The sequence below is a fragment of the Hyperoodon ampullatus genome (assembly GCF_949752795.1).
Source record: "Hyperoodon ampullatus genome assembly, chromosome: 5".
Classification (NCBI taxonomy): Eukaryota; Metazoa; Chordata; class Mammalia; order Artiodactyla; family Ziphiidae; genus Hyperoodon; species Hyperoodon ampullatus.
The window spans coordinates 120,765,495-120,791,995 of record NC_136918.1 but is presented as its reverse complement, the minus strand read 5'-3'; the positions used below and the strand labels follow the sequence as shown (position 1 = coordinate 120,791,995).

Sequence of the window (26,501 nt, the reverse complement as noted above, 5' to 3'; positions counted from 1 at the left end):
GTGAGGATGCTTTATAAGCGGCCGGGCCCCCTCCCTAGTGTTCACTTTTCCATGTGCATTTTGTTGCCCCGATCTCGAATAGGAAACCTCGCTACGCCGAGCCAGCGAAACGCATCTGAGGTTCCCTCAATGAAGTTAGCAAAGCAGTGTCCCGAGCAGATCGTTCGTCCTACCTTTAACAGCGTTAAGTAGGTTGACCCCGGTAGCTGAAGAGGTGTCGCTGCTAAGCTCCTTCTACACCTGGTCAGGGGTGGGGGTGGGCTAGAATACCCGAAAACTGCTTTCCGTCACACCCACTCAACTAAATAAAACACAGGACCGAAAAAGGCGCTTAGGCGTAGTGTCACTTACGGATAGGCTTTAAGTTTTACTAGCTTTGTGTCTTTGCACAATAAAAAGTATAATATTGAAGTACAAGTATGGCAGTGCTTGTTTGATGGGGCTGTTGCATTAGATAATCTGAACAGCATCCTTCTGACTTCCTAGAAGTTCCTAATATTGCCGTTAATGGCAAGTTCTTGAAATTGTGTAACTTTCTTTTTCTGTTTCTTAACAGGGGCACTATGAACGAAGAGGAGCAGTTTGTAAGCATTGATTTGAATGATGACAACATCTGCAGTGTTTGTAAACTGGGGACAGACAAAGAAACACTCTCCTTCTGCCACGTCTGTTTTGAGCTAAATATTGATGGTAAGGACACAGTGTAGATTCATTTTATGGCGTGAACTTTACAGAACTACTTTAAGCTGAACTAGTTACAAGGTAAAACTAAAATTTCTTGAATGATTGTAAACTGTGTCAAGTATGAAATGGAGATCTGTTAAAGATAAGGGTTTCTGGAAATGAAACTGAAGGTAGCACAGCTATGAATTTAAGAGAAACTTTTTTTTTTTTAACTCCCACGGCATTAATCTCAATGTTACTAATATAAAAATGAGGAATGAGTATTGACTAGTAAACTTTGCTGGTTTGAGAGCTTAAGTTGTCAGATTTTAACACACGTGTGTGTGTGTGTGTGTGTTGTTTTGTTTTAATATTAAGAAATAACATAACCAAACATTTACATTGATAGGCGAATGTAATTTTATTCTTTTGGCCTACCGTGCTAGTACCTAATTGAGGTGAGCTATAACTTCTTTTTCCCCAGTGCTATCTTATTATCTGCAACACATTTTAAAATTTTTAGATAACCTCTTTTCAATGATCACACACACCTTTAATAATTTTTTTAAACTAAAAAGGCTTTTAAATTTTCTCAGTAGTATCTCTAAGAGTATATGAAAAAGAGTTCTCCAAATACTTAAAAAAAAACCTCTATTAAAGTATTTGGGTTGGTGCACAGTTAATGTGTCTGTGGGTATCAGTAGTTTGTCCCTGAGAAACATGTGGGATATGTTTTCTTAATCTTGATGTTACCATGATAAATTCTGATTTTTTTTTTTAATATTTGAGTCACACTAAAAAAGAATCTTAATATTCTGGCAATAAAAAAGGTTGGCCTGCCATTTGAATTTTGAATTGTAACATTTCAGTAGAGAGATTTTTTTAGATCTTTAGATTAATTTAATATTTAAATTTAATTTAAATTAAATTAATATTAAGACTTGTTTTTCAGAAATTGTTGTAGGCGCCAAATTAATATATATAGATACCCTGTAGTAAAAGTCAAAATTATAACCATAAGTAGACTACTAAAAACATGTAGAGTTAATTATATGACATTCATTTTCCATTTAAGATCATATTGGTTTTGACAGTTTTGCCATTGTACTCTCAGAACTGTAGTTGCTAAACATGATAATCGATGGAAGATCATGGATTTCCTGTGGGTTGCATAGAACGCATAAAACTTTGGCTTTAGTAAATGTAGCATAATAACTAATTTCAAAGGGGTGACTTAAAAACATGATTCTTCTGTAGCATTTAAATTACCATGTCCTTAATCATGCTAGAGTGAAAGATATAAATGTATGTTCTTTAGAAATAGAGTTGGCCCTATGTATTCTTTTACATTGTAGATTTTAGTTTTAGATGGGCAAAGGCATTAGAAATGACTCAGCCAAACCTGTATTTACATTGAGGAAAACTGACAACCAGGTAGTTGGACTGTTCAAGGTTGCTCTAGCAGTGATGGCTAGCTGTTGTTATGTGTCAGGCATTGTACTAAGCACCTTACATGGATTATCTTTTTCAGCTCAAAATAGCTCTGGGATGGCTACTATTATCCATTTTAAAGTTGATGAAGTCTAACCTTCAAGACCTATAAAATGCACTTTGAAGTTGCTCAGCAATGAATGACAGTGCTGGGCTTTGAAGCCTGCCAATCTAGTTCTAGTATATGTGATTTTAATTCCATTGATCTACTGTCAGTAGTTATTTTAGTTGATAGGGCTAATATTAGAAACCTGTTTTCCTGAGTCCTAATTGCTCTCCTTGATATTCGGTCAGCCAACTTTTCCTTATCAGTGCTTCCTGCTAAATCATTAGTGTTGTTCATGCTGTGATAGGATTTATCTACAGAAATGTAAACTTTCATATTTGCTTTTCTAGCCTGTTTTTAATGCCTTTTAACTGGTTCTTCATCATTGTATAGAGAATATACAAGTATTCCTCAGGTACCATCTTATAAATATTTCATCTCTGATAACATTTATCTCAATATATAAGCTTGTCATAAGCCCTACGTGTTGAAATAAGAGTTGTCTTTAACTTAAAAGACGAAAATAATTCTCAATTTGTATTAGAACTGTTTCCCTATATATTCTGTGTACACTCAAGGTTTTATATTTTTAAATGCTAATTTAATCTTCATAAGAAAAATTATTTTAGAATTTTCTTCTCAGTTTATCTGAAGTCAGTTCCTAGATCTCACAAATACATTTTATATTTACTACAGTGATGAGCTTGTGCATATAACCATTTTAATATCATGAGATTTTTTTCTAAGTATTAGGAATTTTAGGGGAAAAGGAGGGAAATGAGAACCCTGAATTCCTCAAAATTTCAATTTTTATATCAGTATACAGGTTTATTGATTGATTGATTGATTGCAGTACACGGGCCTCTCACTGTTGTGGCCTCTCCCATTGCAGAGCACAGGCTCCAGACACTCAGGCTCAGCGGCCATGGCTCACAGGCCCAGCCGCTCCACGGCATGTGGGATCCTCCTGGACCGGGCACATTCCCGTGTCTCCTGCATTGGCAGGCGGACTCTCAACCACTGTGCCACCAGGGAAGCCCAGTATACAGGTTTTTTAAAAAATCAATGGAAAAAAGTGATAATAAAGTAATCACATACCTGAAAAATAACAAAGTCTATTCTTTGTCCATGTCAGTAAACCTTTTAAAATGTTTTTGACGTTTTCTTTCCCCTACCAAATGCTCAGCACAGTGCCAATTAATAAATAGATAAGTAAGAGGGACTTTAAAAAAATATGACATTTAACTTTACTATTTTTGGTATAACTTTTTTGTAGTATGGTAATGTTGCTGTTACTTGGTTTCTTAGCTTTCTAATTGCTGAGTTTGCTCTAAAGCCTTATATTCTTTTTTCAGCTAAGAGGCTAGATAAAAATTTTCTTGGAATTTTTAGGGTAGTTTTGAGTCCACAGGTTTGTAGTAAACAAAAATATTTTACACCTTTTGGATTGTTACTTATGTCAAATCAAAACTGCTCTAATCAAATGTTGCTTATGTCAAATCAAAACTAGTCTAATCAAATTTTTTTAAATGTGCACATGCATATATTTATAAAATGAAGATGAAAGAAAGAAATAACAAAAGACAGTCTAATCTTGTAGGAGAGATTTCATATTCTGAGCTTGGCTCTAAACTGCCTTTTTTTCCGTGACTTTACAGTACTTAAAAGTAAACGAGTACCTACATTTCATATACTTTCAACCCATAGGTGATATACTTCAAGGACCTAAGAAATGCACTTTAAGGAGATTGATGGGTGGGGGGCACTTATAATTCACCATTAGAATTACTTGTCCACTTCTAGGATTAGGAGATACATGCTTAAACTTCTTAATACTGATGGCCTGTCCTTGACACTAAGATGCTATATGCATGTATGATCAAATACATTAATATGCCTCATGGTTCATGGCGCTAAAATCTCTAAAGTTATTTACCGACTACCATTCCCTAGGCTATTAAGTCTGGGAGGAAGGTAGCCCAGAGTGGTCAGGAGCCAGTAATGAAACTCAACTGTAATATAAGAAAGTCAGAAATGAAACTACAGCTGGGGGATGGGAGAGAGATCCAGGGCTCCAATCTGTTACTTCATACTGTCAGTTTTCATTTTGTACCAAAATACTGTGTAAATAATTAGTATTTTTACCTTCCTCTAATAATTGACTTCCTTTCTATTCTATAGAGAGAAACTTTTTTTTTTTTTTTGCGGTACACGAGCCTCTCACTGTTGTGGCCTCTCCCATTGCGGAGCACAGGCTCCGGACGCGCAGGCTCAGCGGCCATGGCTCATGGGCCCAGCCGTTCCGCGGCATGTGGGATCTTCCCGGAGCGGGGCACGAACCCGTGTCCCCTGCATCGGCAGGCGGACGCTCAACCACTGCGCCACCAGGGAAGCCAGAGAGAAACTTTTTTATAAGACAAGATCAATTCCTCTTATGCCAAAGTTTTCAGTGTGAGTTGATCTTGCTAGTTGATTAGTAAGCATTTTTAATACCTACTTGTCCATCTTGGACTGTAAAATCCATCTCAGACTTCATTCTCCTCTAAGTTGTTGAACTTCCCAGGAACTTTTCTAGAAACAGACCCTAATGCAGATCCTTAGTAATCTTTCCAGCAAGGAAAGTCTATAGGTGTTTTCTCTTGGTTAAGACACTGGTGAACCCAGTGCTCACTTTTAATCTCATTCTTCCTTGATTCTCTGTGTCTTTGACCAAAACATGGTTCACATGGTCAGTAGTCAGGAAGCAGTTTGAATCTCAATATTAAATCCTGACTTAGCTTGGAACTCAAGATTGATTGTTAACTACTCAAAGCCTGTCAACAGCTCTTCCTTTGACTTGCTTCCGGCACATCAGCATCTTTCCACTTAAGTAAAAGCCCACCACTGTACTTGTGATAAGGAGACTGTATATTGCTAACTCAATCTGGCATTAACCTCTTTCTCTTGTTTCCCGTAATGACAGACATCATGCCTTGCTATTAACTAAAAGAGCACTTTTAAATATAAAGCCTAATATGCCTTTTGAACTTTAGCTTGGCTATCTTTGATATACTTAGAAATACAGATGAAAGGTTAATTTATTTTTTCTTTAACTGCCTTTTCATTCTATTTTAAATAAATCTGAACACCTTTTAAATGGCTCTGATAGTAAAATCTCATTATCTAGACAGGAGTAGAGACGCATAGAAGTGAAATGTAGGTTTAATTGGTGATAACTTTAAATTATAGAATATTTTTTAAAAATAAAACTAGGCTGACAACATCTGGTAAAGACTTGTGACTTAACTAACAACCTATATCTGAGGAGCCAGGTTCCAGATTCTTATCCCAGTCCTAATAATGGTAGCCTCTTTTTAGTTACTCCCAATCTTTTCTCCTTTTAACTTTAAGCTTTCTAATTTTAAAGTCTAGGATGAATTTAAAATTGAGATCGTACATGAATTTCAGTTGGAGTGGTACATTCCATTAGGAGTTAGGTCTGGCTGTATGTAACAGAAAATCCAAATAATAATGATGAAATAAAATGGAATGGATATTTATATGTCTCGTATTAAAAGAAGTTGAGTCTGGAGCTGGTATGGTAGCTCCATGATCAGAAAGACTCAAGCTGCTTCTGTTTTTCTAATCCACTTTCCTTAACACATTATTTGCCATCGTCAGTCATCTCATGAGCCAGGGTGGCTGCTAGAACTCCAGCCATTGCTTCCTTATTCTCAGACGGAAAAGAAAGGACATCTGACAAAAGATACATGTTGGCATTCTCTCCTGCATCTAAAAAGGAGCTTTTCCTAAAGTCCCACCTAACCATTTCTTATACATTCCACTGCCCTTTCAAGAGAAGCTGCTCCAAATAAAATCAGTGTTTTCCAAAGAAAGGGTCAAAGGACATTGAGTATGCACCTAGCAAAATCGGCCATAGAGAGGCCTTTCTAGTAATTAAAGGTTACCACATTGAAGACAAACTATTTGAGCTAAAACTAAGACCAACAAGTAATGCTCTGGTGATTCTTCTAACCCAGGAGTTTGAACTGGAAGGGATTTTTACAGAATGAGGCATTGTATTCTGAGCATGGGCATGCAGCCAGATCTCATGTGAACTTGTTGCCAAAAAGCTTATAAGAATTTTCAAGTTTCTGACCCATCTCGGTACATAAAATGTGATGATTAATGCTACTGCTCATTATAGGTAAGTTAGATATTATAAACTTAAGAAAACTACTTCCTGCTTTCTCCCAGCCTCTGTTCATGATGGACTAGCATGGTAATTCCACCTTCCTCATACCTTTACAGGAAAGATTGCTTTTCTGCAGCTGGAGACATCTGCTACTGCTCCACTTCTGCTCTAGTGATTGAGCATGTGGGCCTTGGGCTCAGACCTGGCCTTGAATCTTGACCCTGCCACTTACTAGTTGGATTTTCTTGGCGAGATACCTAAGTTTATTGTGTCATACTGGTTCTCAAATGTTACCAGTAAGAGCAATTTTATATTTTTATTTCTTAATCTTGAAATTATTGTGCCAGAATCTAATTCAAAAGGCTGAACTCCAGTTGTTGCCATTTGTTGCGAGAATACTTGGCTGTATAAGCAGTGGGGCTCAGATTTATTTGTTTGCTCTTGATGCTCACAGTGAAGCTGCAGAGTAATTGTAGCACAGTGATTAGGAGCACAGGTTCCTAATTCTGTGCCACTGAGATCCAAAAACTGGTGGCGGCCCTCACCCCAGAGCCTTCCTCTCTGGATTTGAATCCACATTTAGTAGCTGTGGGACCATAGACAAGTTACTTCTGGTTTTGTTATTTTGGGGGGTAGGGGCGGGCACGCCACTCAGCACGCGGGATCTTAGTTCCCTGGCCAGGGATCGACCTGTGCCCCCTTCAGTGGAAACGAGGAGCCCTAACCACTGGACCTCCAGGGAATTCCCACTGTGTGTGTGACTATTCTGTCAGTTCAGCTACAGGTATATGCCCGTGTACGTTTTAAATAGGAAACGATTAATATTTATTTGCTCCTATTTAGTGATACAGTATATGGCTAAAATGCTTGTAGAAGTGACTAGGATGGTTGTACACCCCTACTTTACCAACTGATTTTTAAGCATAATGGAGCATTTATTGCAGCTAATGTTTATAGAGGTCTCTCTCTCATCAGGACTAAGAGATAAATAGTAGTATCCTCAATTATATGTGGCAAAATGAAGGTTCTGAGGTCAAATAAAGTTACCCTAAATTCATATAGATAGTAATTGACACAGAAGGGATTCAGATCAGGTCTCTGGTGTCAGAGCAGTTGTAACCACTGTGAGAAATGGACATTGACCTTTGCCATATTTTAAGTTTTAAATTGCAGACCAGCCCTGCTATGTTGATGGCATTCACTTATTGGTTTTCCTAATGCCTCTGATTAGTCCTGATAATCTTTGTAGTGTCTTTTTTGTTGTTGTTGTTGTTTATGTTGGCATGCTCTGTCCTAGACCTTCCGGTCATCGCTCTGTCTGGGCTTTCATGGCCTTTTATGTGCTGATAAGTAGCAGATCTCCTCCTACCTCTTTCTCCCCACCCCCAAGCTACACATCTATATATGCAACTAGTTTGTAGACATCTTCACTTGTATAGCCCATAAGTACTTCCAACTACATGTCTAAAGTTAAACTATTATTCCTGTACCACGTATATCTCCTTTCAAAATGAATGAGTAAATAAATAAGTGAATTCCCCTCCACCCCTGCGATCAGAAGCGTTGGGGTTGGAAGCGCACTGTAGAAGGTACGGACTTACATGCCTGGTAAAAATGCTTGTGAGGCAGCGCCGCAGGAAAGAACCTGCCTGCCTTGGCGCTTGGAAAGGCGCTTCTCAAAGCGGTCTTCCCTGCCCTGGCACTTCTTCCCGCCCCTGCCACCGCTGTCAGCCCCAACCTGGTTGTCCTCATAGCGCCCTTTCCTTCATGGCACTTGCTATAATTTGTTGCTGTAACTACTTGCTTATGTGTTTGTTTAATGCACCACCCCTCCCCCATTTCTAATTGTGTAAAGACATGGATTAGAGTCTTTTATTTACTAGTATATAATCAGCAGTAGTACAAGGACTGGCAAGAAGTTATGAGTGAATCAGTCTAAAGGAGACTCGAGAGAACTGTCTTTTTTTATATTTTTCCCTTAAACTGGCCCACAGTGAAACTCTTCTGCTATTTTTCTGCCCTTTCACAGAACTGCCTGAGATCTTTCTGGAGTCTCCTAAAAGTTTTACAAATCTTACTAATAGAAGAACTTTGTATCATATCCAAAAGAAAAATGTAGCGAATAATACTAAGAGTGATATCTGGTTATCTTTTTCAATCAGGAAGGTAGAAAACAGACAGTATTTTTCTCCAAACACAGAGCAAGAAGTCTTAAACAGAGCTGTGTTTAGAGCGGGAGTTTCTACATTCATTTACACACGGCGACTCTTGTTATTCAGAACACCTCAGCATAGTGATGTTTGCTCATAATGATGACCCCCAAGGTATTTGATGATCCAGAGTGCTTTTTAAATCAGTAATAATAAAAGTATGTTCTTTAAATCAGTGATTTTAAGTTGAAAACACAGAAACAATATACAACCCAGAATATCTTATTAATAGAAACATCATAATTATAAATAAAGGATTTGTTAAAATAGATAAAAATGACATTCTGATTCAAATTCATAATTCATTCCTTCCAATGTGTTGACAAAGATGAAAAGAAATGTTTTATGAGTTATATGGAAACAAATTAAATCTAGATTGAAAATCTTTTAACACTTAGGTCAAAAATATTAATATCTATTCTCAGAAAAGGGATGTACTTTTCATGGTTGAAATAATTTGAATAACTGTTACTAGAGAGCTTATAAAGAGAAATTAGCTGCCCAGAAATAAAGAGTAATTTTTCTGTTGCATGCAAAATAATGCCTGTGAAGAAAGAAGACAAAGATAAGTTTCTGTCTTTACTCTGGAGGAAGTGAAATATTCACTCTCTAGTTGGGAGAAGCTAGTCCAACTGTCAGATACTTAAGGGATTTACACTTTTAGGTAAGTGACTTACGTAAATAATAGGTATTGTTTGTCAGGTATTCTGTGTTACATGCATTATTTCGTTCTTAATACAACTATATGAGCTAGGTGCTAGGTTATCCCAATTTGATGAATGAGGGAAATGGGTAGAGAGTCTGGGAAACTAGTCCAGAATCACACAGCTTGGAAGTCCAAACCTAAGGTATCTGATTCCAAAAAGTCCAAGTGCCTAAATCATTTCTCCTTCCAAAAAAATTACGTGAACTCTTAAGAATCTAGGAGATATTAAGTAAATTTCAGGCAAAGTTACAGATGAATTACACAAATGTGAATGTTCAAGCAAGAAACAAAATTTGGGTCCCAAGAAATGCTTGCTTTTTAAAAGTTACTTCTACCTATGATATTATTTGATTAATACACATTTGGTGGAATATCCAAAAATAGACATTTCTCATGACCCAAGAGAGTAGGATGATGCAATCTCCATATAGATTAGAGTCTAAATAGTCTGTCAAGAAAATGTGGTCTTTTAGAACTCTTGGATTTGATTGATTATTATCAGAGAGGAGGAAAGAACTAGGAAGAAGAGACACACACATGACAGTCTTGCTAGTCCCTGCCTAGAAGGGACAAGGAAGTTGAGCTGCACACTGACATTTGCTACAGAATCATACAGGTGGCAGCTGATGATGAGGCAGTTCTTCTAACACTGCTCTCCATCCTTCCAACCATTCAAGTAATAGAGGCTAACATACCTATCCTGATTAGTCTTCCTCTGAAGAGGGAATAGGGTTCTAAGTAAGTGGAGGCAGACAGTGCAAACCACAGTGAAAAGATTAGCACCAATCCTGGAATTGCATGCTATCTCCCTTTTGCTCATCTGCCCGGGTAGTCGCCTGGAACACTTTTCCAGAAAGAGAGAGAAGAAACAGGTGGTAAGACAACATAACTTTATCTTTATAAGGCACTGTAGGTGTTCAAAGGTGCTTTTACAGCATCTTAAATTTAATCTCCACATTATAAAGGATATTAACATTGTGAATTTCAGATAAGTTGTTACATGCAAAATATATAAATGATTGAAATCAAAGTGGGTAAGTAACATTGCAGAATTATCAAAATGTTATCAACTGTAGTTAGAGTGGATTTAAATTATTCTAATCCAGTTTGGCACACACAACGATTTAGATAAGGGGAATAAACCCATTAAACACTGAGCCTTGGCTTTATAGTTTGTAATAAAGGGGAACAGTGTCTGTTTATTTACAAAAAATTTTAAACTAGTGTATCTATTTCTGTTAGCTTTCTGGCATTACTGTGTCAACTGTATAACAGTAAGGCAAAATAATGGTTTGTGTGTACCCATCAAAATCTGAATCTCAGAGTTAAAGATATGTTCATAGCAATTTTTATACACATTGATTAAGTAAATATTAATTGAGAAACTGCTGTGTGCCAGAAATTGTTCTGGTAGCTAAGGATAAGGCAGTTAACAAAACAAACATAAACTTGTGAAGCTTACATGAGAGGACGGAAAAGACATTAGAATAAGTTATATGGTACATTGGAAGGTGATATAGGATTATTTGCCTTCTATGAAGAATAAATTCATGGAAGGCGATATAGGATTATTTGCCTTTTATGAAGAATAAATTCAATCGCTGATACATTTTTCCATGTATTACCTTATTTAAAATTCACACTTAGTGTTTATTTCCTACATAATGTGGAGATTAAATTTAATAGACAGTAAAAACGCCTTCCAACCTCTAAAGTGTTATACAGATATACTTAAATGACATCTTAATATCTAAAACTCATGATCATAACTGGTGGAATAATATCTACAATGAATTTAGTGAATGATAATTCCTAGTCTGTTTTGAAAACAGAGTTCACATGTTGAGGTTTGGTGTTATTGGAGGGGAAGTGTTTCAAAATTAACATGAAGTCCTCTTTTATTCATACTTCCATATTTTTATCTTCAAATATTAAAGAGGATCTTTAGTATCTTTAAGTGTTGGGAAAGATTTTAAAGGTGTTGTATTCTTACTACTTCCTCACTAACACCATTCGCAGTATTTGCCCTGAGCACATTTCTGTTACTTAGTATTAAAGTATCTTTCATAATCTTGACCAAATCTCACCAGAATAATTTCAGTATATCAACAATCAAGTTTCAATTCAATGTCAATCAACATTTTGGCTATATTTCTACTACAAAGTAGAATAAATACAATATAATAAAATATAATTCCTATATAGTAAGTCAGACAGTTCTCCATAAAACTCAGCCTTAGATTACCAGTGTATTTACTAACCAAATGAAATAGCAGTCGTAAGTGTCTGCAGAAAGAAAATATCACAATTCTCGGTAGAGACTAATTATAGAACAATTTCATGCTTCTTACATTCTGTCTCTCTTTTCTACCACCCACTCTTCATTCATTTATCCTCTCCTTCATTTGTTTTATCGTATACTGACACATCATCTTGCCTACCTACAGTTATCTTCTCCGTCGTAACCTGGCAGATTGACCAAAAAGATGATTAGAATGGAAGAAATGCTCATGTTGCCCATGTTTAAAAAAAAGAAAAAATCAAGGGAAAAAGCTTTCCTCTCTTTCCCTTAAGCCATAGTTCTTGAAAGAGCAGTGTTCATTCATTGTCTCCCTCTGTCTCTCCTCCCAACTTAATCTTCCGTGCCCCTGTAACTGGCATACCTCCTTTGCTTTCACCAGTGACTTCCTAGTTATCAACACAATAAATAGGTTCATGTTCCTGCCGTTTTCAAAATCTGACATTTAACATTTCCCTCTTTTTTGAAACACTCAGCTCCCTGGGTTCTGTGATAAAATATCTCGGGCCTCTTATTTCTGCCCTCTTTTCTTCCTAGGGTCACTGCTTATTACAGGTCCCTGAAATACTAGTGTTTCGTTGAATTCTGTCCTTGTCTTTCTCTTTTTCTCATATTGCACTCATCTATTTCTTTCACTGCATTGGCTTCAGCTGTACCTCTCTAAGCTAATGGAACTCCACAAACATATCACAGGCCAAATCTGTCTTTTAAGCACCAGACTTATTAATATATATCCAACCACCTGCTGGACCTCTCCATTTAGATATTCTACAGCTGTCTTGAATTTAAGTTTCTCAAACTAAATTTCTCTCCTTATTTCCATATACACATGCATTTTTATTTCCTTCATCTTTGGTTCACATGGAATTCCAGGCCCTATACCCCAGAAATTTTGTTTCAGTAGGTCTACAGTTGAGTCTAGGAATTTGCATTTTAATAAGAATCCCAGCTGACTCTTATGCAGGTGGTTTCAGGACCAAACTTTGAAAAACTGCCCTTAGCGAATGAATGGTTCGTTTCTTCAGGACTGTCCATATAAAGTTGTGTAGATGCAGTGAGGGATTATGGCTGAAATCTTACCTAAGCTCTGCTTTTCAAGCCATGCACCCTGGCAGGGATGGTTTTTCAGTTCTCAAAGGCAAATTGGCCTGTGGCCTTGCGGCAACGCTGTTCCCTCACTGCTTCCCTCCCACCCACCCTCTCCATGCAGTCTGTCCCCGAGTCCTGTTGATTCTCCCCAATCTGTTCCTGACTTTTCATTCCCACTGCTACACCTTTGACCAGGCCTTTATTCCTTCTTACCAATACTGCTTCAAGACCCACTTAATCCGTTTCATAGACTTCATCCCCCTTTCTCCATCACTACCGCACACCCCTAGTTCTCTCTCAGTATCACCAGAGAGGTCTTTAAAATGCAAATTTGAGCATGCTGTTCATTTTCTTAGAACTCTTCGATTCCTTACTATTTTCTTCTGGTTAGGCTGTTAACTCCCTAACATGACACGTAGGACATTTCATGACCAGGTATCTGCTTAACTGGCTACCTTGATCTTTCACTACCCTTCAGAAGGCACTCTACAAGCCAATCATTTGTGCACACTCTCTCTCCCTTCCTCTCTTTTCCTCCATTTCTTTCTCACTTCCACACTTTTGTTTATCTAGTTCCCTCTGTCTTGAACCATTGACTTCTTCCTCCTAGTATGCAACTGCTTAACTTTTGGAGTACATGCGTTAAATAGAGGTGATGATAAATTACACTGTCGCCTGTGTTCACAGTGCTGCTGCGAGGATCACAGAAAGATGATGAATATCGGAGCTCTTTGGTAAATATAGTATGTGATGCAAATGTTTGTGTTGATTTAAGTTGAAATATAGAAGGGTTTTGTTTTCATCTCATCTGAAAAGATGAAATTCTACTGAAAAGATTACTACGATTTGTTTGTATATCGAACAACTCCTCCATTGACAAAATAATTCATTGTTTTATGTACATTGAGGAGGTTTGACTTTATTCTGAGTTTACCTTCTTATGATTTGGCTTTCAGTAGATTTTTCTGCTCTAGCTGCCGTAATTTCCTTCATGTAGGAGCTGCCCAGCCAATCCTTTCCCCACAGTTTCTTTCAACAGTATGAATTCTGTTCATGTATCAGTGTCTTTTTCCCTCACTCCCTCTGAAGTCTTCCGGGTCTCCAACAAGGATTGCCAGATATAACTATACTGTCGTTATAATCTTACTTTGGGGGGAGGGGGAATTCTTTCATTTGAAGGTTATCCTTTGATAGATACATTGTTAGCCTAAGGAAATTCTCAATTAAAAAAAAATATTCAGAATATTGGGATATTTTAGGTATGTGTATCTTTACCATTTCAGTTGTAAATTTTTTTGTTTTACTTAGTTCATTGGAACATACAGTACAAAACCTAATTTGTCTCAGACTAAGGAACACTATTTCCTTTCCCAAACTGAAATGTTTCCTTATGGGCATTTTTTTTAATGCTTTAAATTTTCACTATTTAAAATGAGAAAAGATTTTCTTTCTCCCATAATAAAGTCCTTTTTTTCCATTAAAAAAGCAAACTATGCCTATTACAGAAATATCAAAATACAGGAAGCAAGAAGAATTTTAAAATTATAATCCCACCTATCTACCAATAATCTCTTAATATTTTTGGTATGTTGTTTTTCTAAACTATTTTCTGCAGTAGAGTATGCATGTGTGCGTGGTAAATTGTGTTTAAAAAATGAAATCAGGCTATATATACTATTTATAACCAGTCTTTTAATTTAATATATCAGACACATTTTCGTGTCAATAGGTAAAATTCTACTACGCTGATATTTTTGTAAAAGGTTGCATTGAATTGGAGCATAATTTTTAAAACTTTGTTTCATCATGGAATGATTTTATTGTACACTAGTTCTCCAAACCCTTTGTTCTAATCAAAGTTCTTTTTACTCTAGAATTGCTGTGATTCAATTATAATACACAGTCACAATTTTTTAAAATATTTTGCAGTATGATTCATCAGTTATCGCCTTTTTTTAATCTTTAGTTTTTCTAATCAAATGGTGAATTGTAGTGATTGTTTCCCATCAGTCATAATTTTTACCATTTACTACCTATACTAGTAACTGAATTATAAATGCCTTCAAATTCACTTGCTAGTAAATCTCTAATAATAGATATTGCTATAAAGCATTTATATAAGGAATAGTCAACTAGAGTTTCAGGAACAGTGATTCAAATATAAGCAGAGAAGTTGAGATGCAAAACAGATGTTTTATAAATAGCTGCAGGACAGCTTTTCATTTTGTTTTTCTTATTTGTATGAAAATAAATCAGTCAAAACCTTAACTGAGCAGATGGCAGGCAGTTCAGGAGATAAAGGGCAGAGTGCATATGGCTATCACATTTCTTGCTTTTGAACCCATAAATTTCCTTTGTCGTAATGGTTTATCCTTTTTCATCCAGCGTTACTATGAAAGCCTTTTTTCCAGACTGTCTTTTGTTTAGGTAATGTGTATATTTTTAACCTTGCCTATTTTTAGGGAAGTTTTATTTAGGAGAAAAATGGAACAAGTAGAGGGCTACTTGGGTCAACTGGATTATAGACTTAAACTTTTTTATAATTTTTAATTCTTTGTGCCACTTAAAAATTATAGTCTAAATATAATATATTTTAATGTGCTAGAAAAACAATTTTAGCTTTTTATATTCTGTGCTGCTGTGAGCTTAGTATCCTGAATATGGATAGCTTCCATTCATATTTTTTTCCAAGTACCCTTTCACTTCATCAATTACCTATGGACAAGCTGCCCTGTCCAATATGGTAACCTAACCACAATTTGGTTATTTAAATTTAAGTTAATTAAAATCAAAGTTAAAACTTTAGTTCCTCGGTCATACCAGCTACATTTCAAAGGCTCAGTAGCCACATGTAGCTAGTGGCTATCCTATTATATAGCACAGATTGAGAACGTGTCCATCTTCACAGAGAGTTCTATTGGACCTTTCTCGTTAAAACAGGTAGCTAAGTTTGAGAGCAGAATTGAGTGTGGATTGTTATTTTTTTGTACCCTGTTAGTAATAAACAGTTGTTATGTAGGTGTGTTTCCCCAATTTCCCAACCATTATAATGAAAAAGTAAAATTCACTGAGAAAGGTTTTCTTTTTGACAAATCATTTGCAGTTTATACATCCATCAATACAAGAACTCAGTTCTACTGTGGCTACCTTGGTTACTTGAGGTTGAGATTTATCTTTTAACATCATCTCTCTGAACACTTTGCTGATTGAAATTTGCCCTTATAATTCCTTTACTGGATTAAGCTGCTTTGACCAACTGTTTAATCCTCTTAGCACACACAAAAATTTTAAAATGGCATAAACATCTCCTAAGCAGAAATATGCTGTCTAAAGACCACCTGTTGGTATGTCTTTCTCTAAGGCAGTGATTCTCAAAATGTGGAAGAAGCAAGTTGCTGAACCCATCTGTATATTGGCTTAGTACAGTTGCCAGTAATTCCATCTGCTTCCAATGCAGAGATAAGCAATTACCTATTACTTTTAAACACTGTGTTGGGTATTTGAATACAGCAGACTGTAAGTGGCATGAGGGGGTGGGGAAAGGAGCACTGTTTATCATAGTACTCACTAAGGCACATAGGACAACTGGTAAAATTTTCCAAGAGGTAGAAGCCTGTCCTATTGTGGGTTTAAGGAAGGAAGTAGGTGCTCCAACTATCCATCCTTGCCTTCCCAGCTTCGGGCTGATCTTCCTTTTGTCAGTGACAGGATAGACAATCTGAGCATCCTCCCACTGCATGTGTGACTAGCACTAGATATAATGGTAATAACTCTTCTTGAATCATGGCTTGGCTGCTGCTTGATCATCAAATGCAGAGTAGCCTGGTCGCTTTGGGTGTCAAAGCATCGTTGGGACAGCCATTATTTACACAGAAGCAATCCAGACCTATGTCATCACAGAGTCTGAGTACCGTATGAGTCAACATGGCTGCGGAGCTTGCTAGGTCACAGGTACCTGCGCACTCATGAAAGGAAGGATAAGGACTGTTTGAATTGGAGAGCCCTTACCCAATTTTCAGGCAGTAGCTGCTTCTCATTACTAGCCAGTTGCTGTCAGATCTTCTGATTTTGTTTTTAAGAGAAACCAAGAAATTGAAAAGTGTAAGTGAATCTTTTAAAAAAAAAAAAAAAAAAAAACACTTGTAGGCTAAACTTAACTTGCTGCAGTACGGATCCAGACTTCAGGCTGTGGGTGTGCCACCTCTACTTAGAGAACTTTTCCTCTAGTCCTTTTATCAGAAATGGGAACCTGATCCTCAAAAACAAAGGTGTAATAGCTCAGTCCTTTCATTCTTAGTACAACAAAGTTTAGCTCTCCCTCCATCTTTACAGTTAACAGTTACTTAAAGAAGTACATAAACATGGCTTAATATGGGCAACATGTAAACATGCAGGTGCTTGTTCTCCCTTTCCTAGCATCCAAGATAAGATCATCATAAAAAAAAAAAACACCTTAACTCTTGGAAAAGTCTTTACTCTGGGCAAAATGTGAGCCTCCATAAAAAAGGTTTTGAAGCAGTACTGGGTGAATTGTTGCACAAATATTGATCATGTCTAAAGGCAGTGTGCTTAAAATTTCTTCACAACCTGTTAACAACCTGGAACTTAAATCATAACTAAATTATCTTGTCTTATTTAAAAATTAAGAAAGAACACACAAACCCACCATTTGGAAAACTAATACTGCCAGTTCTCTAATTCTGGTTCTTTTAAGTTTGTAGTAAAAGTCGAAGTGCTTACTCCCTTAGAGCTTTCCAGTCTCCTACTGATATGGTAACATGTATTACAGCTTTACATCCAACTATTGCTTGTATTATATTTGCTCTACCTATGGCATACCAAGTTATACGAAGCCAGTCCTTTGAGAAATGAAATACAGTAGTCAAATTCAGAAGGAATTTGACAGAGAGTAATACTCTGTGACAGAGAGTATACATGCATAAGGCAGTCAGATGATATGATATTTGAGAACGTGTGAAATAAAAGGCATGTAGCATCAGTGTAGTCGGCTGAGAGATGGTACTGTTTGACAGGACCAGCTAGGGAACCATCAGGGAAAGATTGCATAATAACCACCAAGTCATAAATAAGATCTTCTTCAAGAGGCTGGGGGTAAAAGCAGAAGGTAATGGGACATGTCATAGAACTCTTAAGTGTTTTGGGTTTTGTGGCTATTTTTTGGTGCCATTGAGAGTATCATCCTGTGAGAGGAAAAATTATGTTACTACAATAGGCATATTAAATATATTCATGGAAATATCTTTATTTTAAAAGGGTGACAGTGATAGGTAGACAGGAAGATCTACATTTGAGTGGCTCTTGCTCTTTTATGAGTTTAACCGAGTTTTCTTAAAGCAAATTGATCCTAAAGAGGAATTTAAAGAATAAAAATGGGGATAGCATGCCAGATGGGTTAGTGGGAGGGTTTTCAAAGTATGTGAGAATGGTGTAACAAAATCAGAAATGAAAGTGGGAAGATTTTAAAAAGAAAACTATTGAATAGAAACAGCTTAACTTTTTAAAATACCACTGTTCATACAGACATGTACTGCCTAGGGGCTTCCCTGGTGGCACAGTGGTTAAGAATCCGCCTGCCAATGCAGGGGACACGGGTTCGAGCCCTGGTACAGGAAGATCCCACATTCTGCGGAGCAACTAAGCCAGTGTGCCACAACTACTGAGCCTGCGTTCTAGAGCCCATGAGCCACAACTACTGAGCCCGTGTGCCACAACTACTGGAGCCCACGTGCCTAGAGCCTGTGCTCGGCAACAAGAGAAGCCACCGCAATGAGAAGATTTCGCACCGCAACGAAGAGTTGCCCCCACTCGCCGCAACTAGAGAAAGCCCGCGCGCAGCAACAAAGACCCAACGCAGCCAAAAATAAATAAATAAATAAATAAGAAATGTACTGCCTATATAAATTTCTAAACAGCCTCTATCCAGAAGAAACTAGTACATACTTTTAAAAAAATATTAGCAATTATAGTTGCCAAGTAAGGTCTTGGTTCTCTAATAATCATGAACTCAAGACACAGTTACATGGACATCTTTGTGATACGTTTTAAAGATTTTATGATAGTTAAGGTGTCAATTATATTGGCCCTCAGAATTTTTATTAGTAAGGAAGTTTTAGTGCAATTTTTGTTGAACTGGTTTGGAAATTACTTATAACTCAGTTTCTCAAAAGTATCAACTTATTTAATTGCATTTAGATTCATTCCCTTTCAAAAGCTGCTGAAGAAATAAATGGTGCTCAGAGCTGTTTACACTTGTAAATGCAATTAAAATTGTAAAGTCAGTTGGGAAACTCACTGGGATCTCTGATAATAGCAGTGGTTGTTTCTCTTATATTCGAACTGATAAAGTGGAAAAAAAAAATCACTTCAGGAGTTTATACAATGACACCTATATTGCTGATACAAATTAAGTGGGCTACTCACATTCTTTTCTAGATTAAAAAGTAATTTGTTAAAGTATACGAAGTAGTCCATGTATTAATTTTTTTGTTTCTTCTGCTACTGCATGGGATATTTTAAACTATGTATAAGACAAACATTTTCAAATTGAACTTTAAAACTGATTCAAGTTTTAAATTTTTAGTGAGCTAAAGAAGTTACAGGTAAAGATCTGGATGAATGAGCTACAGTTTACATAAAATAGCCTTCTTATATATTCACTGTATGTACATTTCTAATGAAAATATGTAATTGAGTAGAAGTTCCTGATTTTGTATGGCAGATTGAATGATGCCACAGGAATGCCATTTCTTATCAGTGCCACTCATTAGTTCTTGGGACTAATGGCACGTTAAACTATAAACATAGGAGTAACTTTACTGGAAGATGCCTTTAATTAGTTTCTGAGAGCCTGGCCTAATTGCACATCCTAGTTACCTTGCTAGGATGGGCAAAACTTCATGGCAGTAGACCTCAAATAATAACTGGTAATAAGTTTTAGGTTTGTTTTTTAATATAATTTTAATTTTCCTTTATTCATTTAATTTTCCTTGAGTATTCGCGATGTGCCAGGCACTATGACAATAAGGATGCATATAAAACAGATGGTCCCCTTTCTCACAGAACTTACCTTCTAGCAGGGGATAAAGGCCAGTGAAGAAGCAACTGTACAGTCTGGTGTGATTAACTCAGATGTTACTGGTTAGAAAAGTCTTCTTTAAGAGGAAGTGAGAACTAGACGGGATGGTGAGGAAGACCCAGATAATGTAGTGGGAGTAGTAATGGAGTGAAGGAGGATTGAATATGCTGTACTGCTAGACTTTAGGGGGGAAAAATCTGTTAAGATGGACAGTAACACATCTGGGATGGGGGTGCAGGGAAGAACCGTCAAGGAGGACACCCAGGTTTCTTCCTTGAGCAGGTGGTGGTACCAGACTCAGGAAGAGGATTGGGTTTGGGTGGTAAAAATGGAGGAAGAGGAGTGTCATTTAGGCAGGGTGAGTTCAGAAGCCTATGGGACATCTAAGTAGAAATATTTCCCACATTCAGAACTCTTCCTGACATGACTTTTTTTATGTCTTTTATAGGGGATTTTTCACCTGAGTGTCTGAATCGGAAATTTATTTTACATTTATGTATTTGCACAGTAAATTGAATATTGTAGTTCTCTGACTTGCTGTTTATCTCAGCAGATTACCAATATGCATATAATCATGTGCTTACTGGGCTCCAAGCATTCATTTAGGGATTTAAGTAAAAGTTAAAAAATTATTTCTGGAGGACAAAAAGTTATATTACATGAATTACTAAGAAGCAACGTTGGGTAAAAATATCTTTAAAAGCCCACATTGTTCTTCAAATAAACATCTATTATACTGATTTGTTGTTGAAGCTGTGGGGTACATCAGGAAATTTGTTGTTTCATATAATTTTTTATCTTTTTTTAATACAATTTCTGAACATTCCAAATAAAATTTTAAAAACCCCCAAAAACAAGGGCTTCCCTGGTGGCGCAGTGGTTGAGAGTCCACCTGCCGACGCAGGGGATACGGGTTCGTGCCCCGGTCCGGGAAGATCCCACATGCCGCGGAGCGGCTGGGCCCGTGAGCCATGGCCGCTGAGCCTGCGTGTCTGGAGCCTGTGCTCCGCAACGGGAGAGCCCACAACAGTGAGAGGCCCGCGTACCACCAAAAAAAAAAAAAAAAAAAAAACACACAAAAACACAAAATATAACAGCAAAAAATAATGCCTTTCTGTAGCCTAGTTTAGAACCCTTTTTATATGCTGAAGGATTTCCTTTCATACATAGTAAAGGAAAAACAATTTACAGTGTTTAGATTCAGCTAAAGCATTGCTACATGATTAGTGCTGCGGCGGTGGACCGAGTGAGAATGAGACTGTTTACTGTTTCAGGGATTGGCTAGCCGTCTGCCTCATCTTAGGGCAGTGAGCCCTAAGAGAGTTTATAAAGAGTAAGGAAGCTCTTTAATGAATCCTCCAAAGTTAGTAAAATAAGCAAGCTATCAGGTTCTCTCTGCCTAGCAGTAAGTATTAGAATCAAACAGCAGAATGGAGGTATTTCTTATTTTGTCTGTAATTGATACTAACTACCTTTTTGTCTTACTTATGATATGAAACATGCATAATAACAATACTTTTAATATTTTTATTCTAATCAAGGTTTGTGAACTTCCTTTTTATGTTAATTTACCAGGTTTTAAAATACAGCTGTGAGGTTTTGTGCTTAAATATTTTAATTCTGCTGGAAATTTGACCCAACCAGACAATAACTGGTAAAAAATGTATACACACACAGTTGCAGTACAGGTACCAAAGGGGTAAATAAAACGTGTATGAAATTCTGTTTAAATTCAGTTTTTACACTCAGTGGAAGAAACAAGGCTGAGATAGTTGAGTTTACCTGGTGAGAGTCGTTGGCTCTCGTCTGCTTAGACTGTTAGTGTTTAGGAGGTGTGCCCCATAGCTTACTTGTGAGGGAACTGACAGCCCAGTTAGCACTGGTTTTGGCAGTCTTAGCAGGACCCACCATTGGCTGATGTTATGTCATTTTGGAACAAATTAGTATTTGCAAGCACTTTTATACCTGATTTAATGCCATTAAAGCACAAATACTTCATTATCTTAGTATTTGCCAGCGTTTGCAGTTCAGTTAATAAAATTGTTACAACTTCAATTTTTAAAACAAGGGGTGAATACAGAATGTAATTTTTTCTGACGAAATCAGCTAAAACTTTTTTTTTTAACCTAGCACCTGAGTGGCTCTCCACTTACTCTGTTTTCAAAGCTAAGCAGATTTAGACTGCTTAATTCTGGCAGGCGTTAATTTTCAGTTCCACATCCCTTATTCACCTTCAGTATAAAAGCACTACTGTTTGACCTTAAATGGTTTGAACTTATGAAAATGTATGAATGTATTCTATATTTCGAAGTGTGTTGTGTATTTGAAAAGGTATTCTGTATTTTAAAAAACAATTGAGATAGTATGGTTAAGCCGTACTAAAAAGTTTGGAAATATAAACATGTAATATGAATATTTCCATTATCTATGGTGCATAATGAACACTTGTGAGTTCAAGAATTATACTGGCTATTGTATCTTGGTAGACTGAATGTGTTGCTATATGAGTAATAATTGTGTGTAATGCATTTCTTCTAGAGATAAAATTATCTTGATAAAGTTTTAATAAGTATCAAACATGTGAAAACATTTTAGATGCTTTTCTTACTTAAAAAAATAAACAGTGCATCGACTTTTTGAGGCTTTTATTAATGTGTATTTTTCTGGTTCTGGTTTATCTTTCCCCAGTAAAAACATAACTAATAACTTAAGTTCATGATTCACTGTGTTTTTTGTTGGGAAAAAAATTGTCAAGCATTTCTCTTATTGAGCCTATAATAGAAATTTTTTTCAAGTGTGTACTTCGGGAGGATTAGTGAAGAAAGCACTATAATATCAAGGCCAAGATTCTGTAAATGTAAACTGCTGGTTCAGTAGTATTTTTTAATATTATGCAACAACATGCCTCTGGGCTGAGGTTGAAATTGAATCATTAAGCCCTTAGAAAGGCTTTACTATTCATAAGAATTTAATATTTCTGCTATTCAGAATTTACTGAATAGTTAAATTGAAGCATAAATTATTAGGCTGTATTTTATATTAATACCAATATTCTTCAGCATTCTTCCTCTGATTTACAAATTATCAGTGGCTGTGTTTTACTAAGATTTGTATTTCTTAATGCACCTTATAAAAAACAAAACTGTCTCAAGTCTTCTGTTTCTTTTTTTTCTTTAGGAATACCAAAATCTAATCTCTTGCACACCAAATCATTAAGGGGCCATAAAGACTGCTTTGAAAAATACCATTTGATTGCAAACCAGGATTGTCCTCGAGCTAAGCTTTCAAAGAGTACTTATGAAGAAGTTAAAACCATTTTGAGTAAGAAGATAAACTGGATTGTACAATATGCACAAAATAAGGATCTGGATTCAGATTCCGAATGTTCTAAAAATCCCCAGCATCACCTGTTTAATTTCAGGCATAAGCCAGATAAAAAGTTACTCCCACAGTTTGACTCCCAAGTACCAAAGTATTCTGCAAAGTGGATAGATGGAAATGCAGGTGGCCTCTCAAACTGTACACAAAGAATATTGGAACAGAGAGAAAATACGGACTTTGAGCTTGCTGTGTTACAAGATTCAGGTTCCACTTTATGCCACAATAGTGAATTGTGGCCTCATAGTCACAACCAGGAACAGAAAAAAGAAGAAACAGTCTCTAATCCAGAGGCTAATGTCCATACCCAGCATCCACATTACAGCAGAGAAGAATGTAAGTAAAAATAGGGAGAAAAGGTAAAGGTTGGAGTTTTGTTGGGGTTTTTTATGTTTTATATATGTGATGTGTCAAGAATTTTGATGTGATATTATAGATTTGGTAAATACAGCATTTAAATGACAGGTTCACCCTAGCAAAAATGAGATGTCTTAAAACTCTTTGTCATTTCTTTGGAATATTCCTTAGTATGTCCTAAACCATTGGAATTCTGCAGTCCCATCATTTGTTTTGCCATTTTAAATTATTAACGGAATGGAATCAACAACTGTGAATTGGAAAGTTCAGGGTTCATATAGTTTAGAAGTACAGCCTCAACCATTGACAAACACACACTGGCACATTGCTAATCCCTACAAGACTAATTGGGGGTGGCATTTCAAAAGCAGAAATCTGACATTTCACTAAAGGCCAAAGGTAATGTGTGTACTTGGAAAAAGTGACTCATTCAGTCTGCATATTATTTCTTCAAAAACTCATAGGAGCTAAGATCATTTTAATTGACTTAAAATCAAGTGATCTTAGAGCTAGAAGGGCCCTTGGGTATATTTTTATAAAACTCCTTGATTCTACATATGAATTATCTAAGGTTATATAGCTAGGTAGACAAATTGATTTTTCAAACTATTTCCACAGCACTTTAGTGTTTTTCAAGCTACACATCATGAAGCATGTAGTGCTTAAGCAAAATCAACTTGATGGGTAGTGACTAGCACTTTTTAAAAACTGAAACAGAATGAAAAATATCAGAATCCATTGGACCTAATGCTAAGAATTTTTCAGTGAACCTTTCATTACAGGTGGAGGTAGACTGGGAGTGAAATGTTTCTTACTGTGGGTTGTGGTCAGAACTTGAAAACTCAACACTTTAGGAGTTAATGAATGAATCTTGGGGCCCTGCGGAATGTTATGTGGGAAGATAAGTGCAAATATTTCTTTTAAATAGGATATTGTGTTGGTGGTGTAGATAACTTCTTTTCCCAGGTTGTCATGGTAATAATATATTTTCATGTTTCAGTGAATTCGATGACTCTTGGTGAGGTAAAGCAACTGAATGCAGAGCTCCAACAACAAATACAGGGTAAAGACTCAGTGCTTTTTACATGTGCAAATTTTGATACAGAAAATCCCGTTAGCTTCATCTGCATTTAAATTATGGGATTAGAACCTGTTAGAGTTTCCAGAGCAAAAAGAATTCTTCTTATTCTTCTTTATGAACTGCAGGTGAAATAGGTTCTTTTTTAGGTGAAAAAGGAGACAACAACTTAATCTCTACCTCTTACTAACATGTTTTTGACTACCTACTATTGTACCAGGCACTGTGCAGGTGTGCTCCTTAGCAGTTCTTTTAGGCAGGTGGTATTGGCCCCGTTTTTTTAATTATTATTAAATTTTCCAAACAAAAATAATCTGAATAGTATAGTGGAACCGTTGACCCATCTTTCCCAGTTTCAAATATAATCAAAAGCGTAGCTAATTTTCCTTCATCTCTGCATGCACCCATTCCCCTCGACCCACCCCTGCCTCCAGCATGGATTATTTTAAAACAAATCCCAGACAACATTATGTTTTGTCCATAAATAGTGTAGGATTTTCTCAAAAAAATAACATTATTTTTTAGGCAATGACAACCTCTATCACATCTTTTTAAAAAAATGGCTAGTAATTTGTTAGCATCATCAAATAGGATGCTGAAACAGTGTTCAAATTCCCCAACTGTTTCTTTTTTTTTTTTCCTACAATTGATTTCCATTTAGGTGAGGAGACTAACTGCGCTTCAGAGACATTAAGTTGCTTACAGTTGCTTTAGTTGCTTAGAGAGATCATGCATTCAGTCAGTAACAGATTAAGGATTCTAACCCCTGTCTTTAACTCCAAAGCTAATAGTCTTTCTTGACCACACACCCTCTCAGAATAATAAGATAATAATAATTAGCACTTTATATTGATCAAGTACTTATTCTGCTGTAAGTACTTTACAAGTGTGATCTTATTTAATACTCAAAATAATTCTGTGAGGTGCTTACTTTGTTTATCGAGGTTATATATAAGAAGAAATTAAAACATAGTTTAGGACTTCCCTGGTGGCGCAGTCGTTAAGAATCCACCTGCCATTGCAGGGGACATGGGTTCGAGCCCTGGTCCGGGAAGATCCCACATGCCGCGGAGCAGCTAAGCCCGTGGGCCACAACTACTGAGCCTGCACTCTAGAGCCCGCGAGCCACAACGACTGAAGCCTGTGCGCCTAGAGCCGCACTCCGCAACCAGACAAGCCACTGCAATGAGAAGCCCGAGCACTGCAACGAAGCGCTCACCGCAACTAGAGAAAGCCCACGTGCAGCAACGAAGACCCAAAAACAAATAAATAAATTTATTTAAAAAAAAACAGTTTAAGTTACTTGCCTGAGACTCGTGAGAGTTGGAACAAGGATTCAAAACTCCGGTAGTCTGATTCCAAAGCCTCTTACGGGGTTCCAGACCTGGGTATTAATGGGCACTTTACTGTCCATAAGTCATTAGAAATTGATTGAACCTGTTTATCTGTTCAGATTGAGAAAAGTATCTCAGAGGTAGTTGTAACTGCCATTTCTGCTATGCATCCCTGAGTCATTGCTTGACTCTCAAGTTTCATTTGATGGAGAAAAGAAAAACAGTATTCCAGTTGGCTATGCAGAGCATACAACTTCCTAGGATGATCAAAACACAACCGTTTCCTTAGTTTCAAACTACTTTCATTGCAAACATTTGCCCAGTGCATTCATTTTAATTAAAGTACTTGAAATATAAATCATAGATTAGCTTTCTGTGTACTAAAAATGGAACTACTTTTTAAATCTTTACAGAAGTTTTTGAAGAGTTAGCCCACCAAGTGCAAGAAAAAGATTCTTTGGCCTCAGAGCTCCATGTCCGCCACATTGCCATCGAACAGCTTCTCAAGAACTATTCCAAGTTACCGTGTCTGCAAATGGGACGAACGGGAATGAAGTCACACCTACCCATAAACAACTGA

At 36.7% G+C, this 26,501-nt stretch overlaps 1 protein-coding gene across 1 annotated transcript; it reads left to right on the top strand.

Annotated features, from left to right (window-relative positions):
* Positions 1-87: 87 nt before the first annotated feature.
* Positions 88-26,501, top strand: LOC307053222 (protein EURL homolog; the record flags this gene model as incomplete). The annotated part of the gene is made up of 5 exons (XM_079704582.1): positions 88-188; positions 557-690; positions 22,952-23,488; positions 24,510-24,572; positions 26,335-26,501. The coding sequence occupies exons 1-5, from the start codon at positions 130-132 to the stop codon at positions 26,499-26,501; spliced, it is 960 nt and encodes a 319-aa protein (XP_079560708.1). The 5' UTR covers positions 88-129.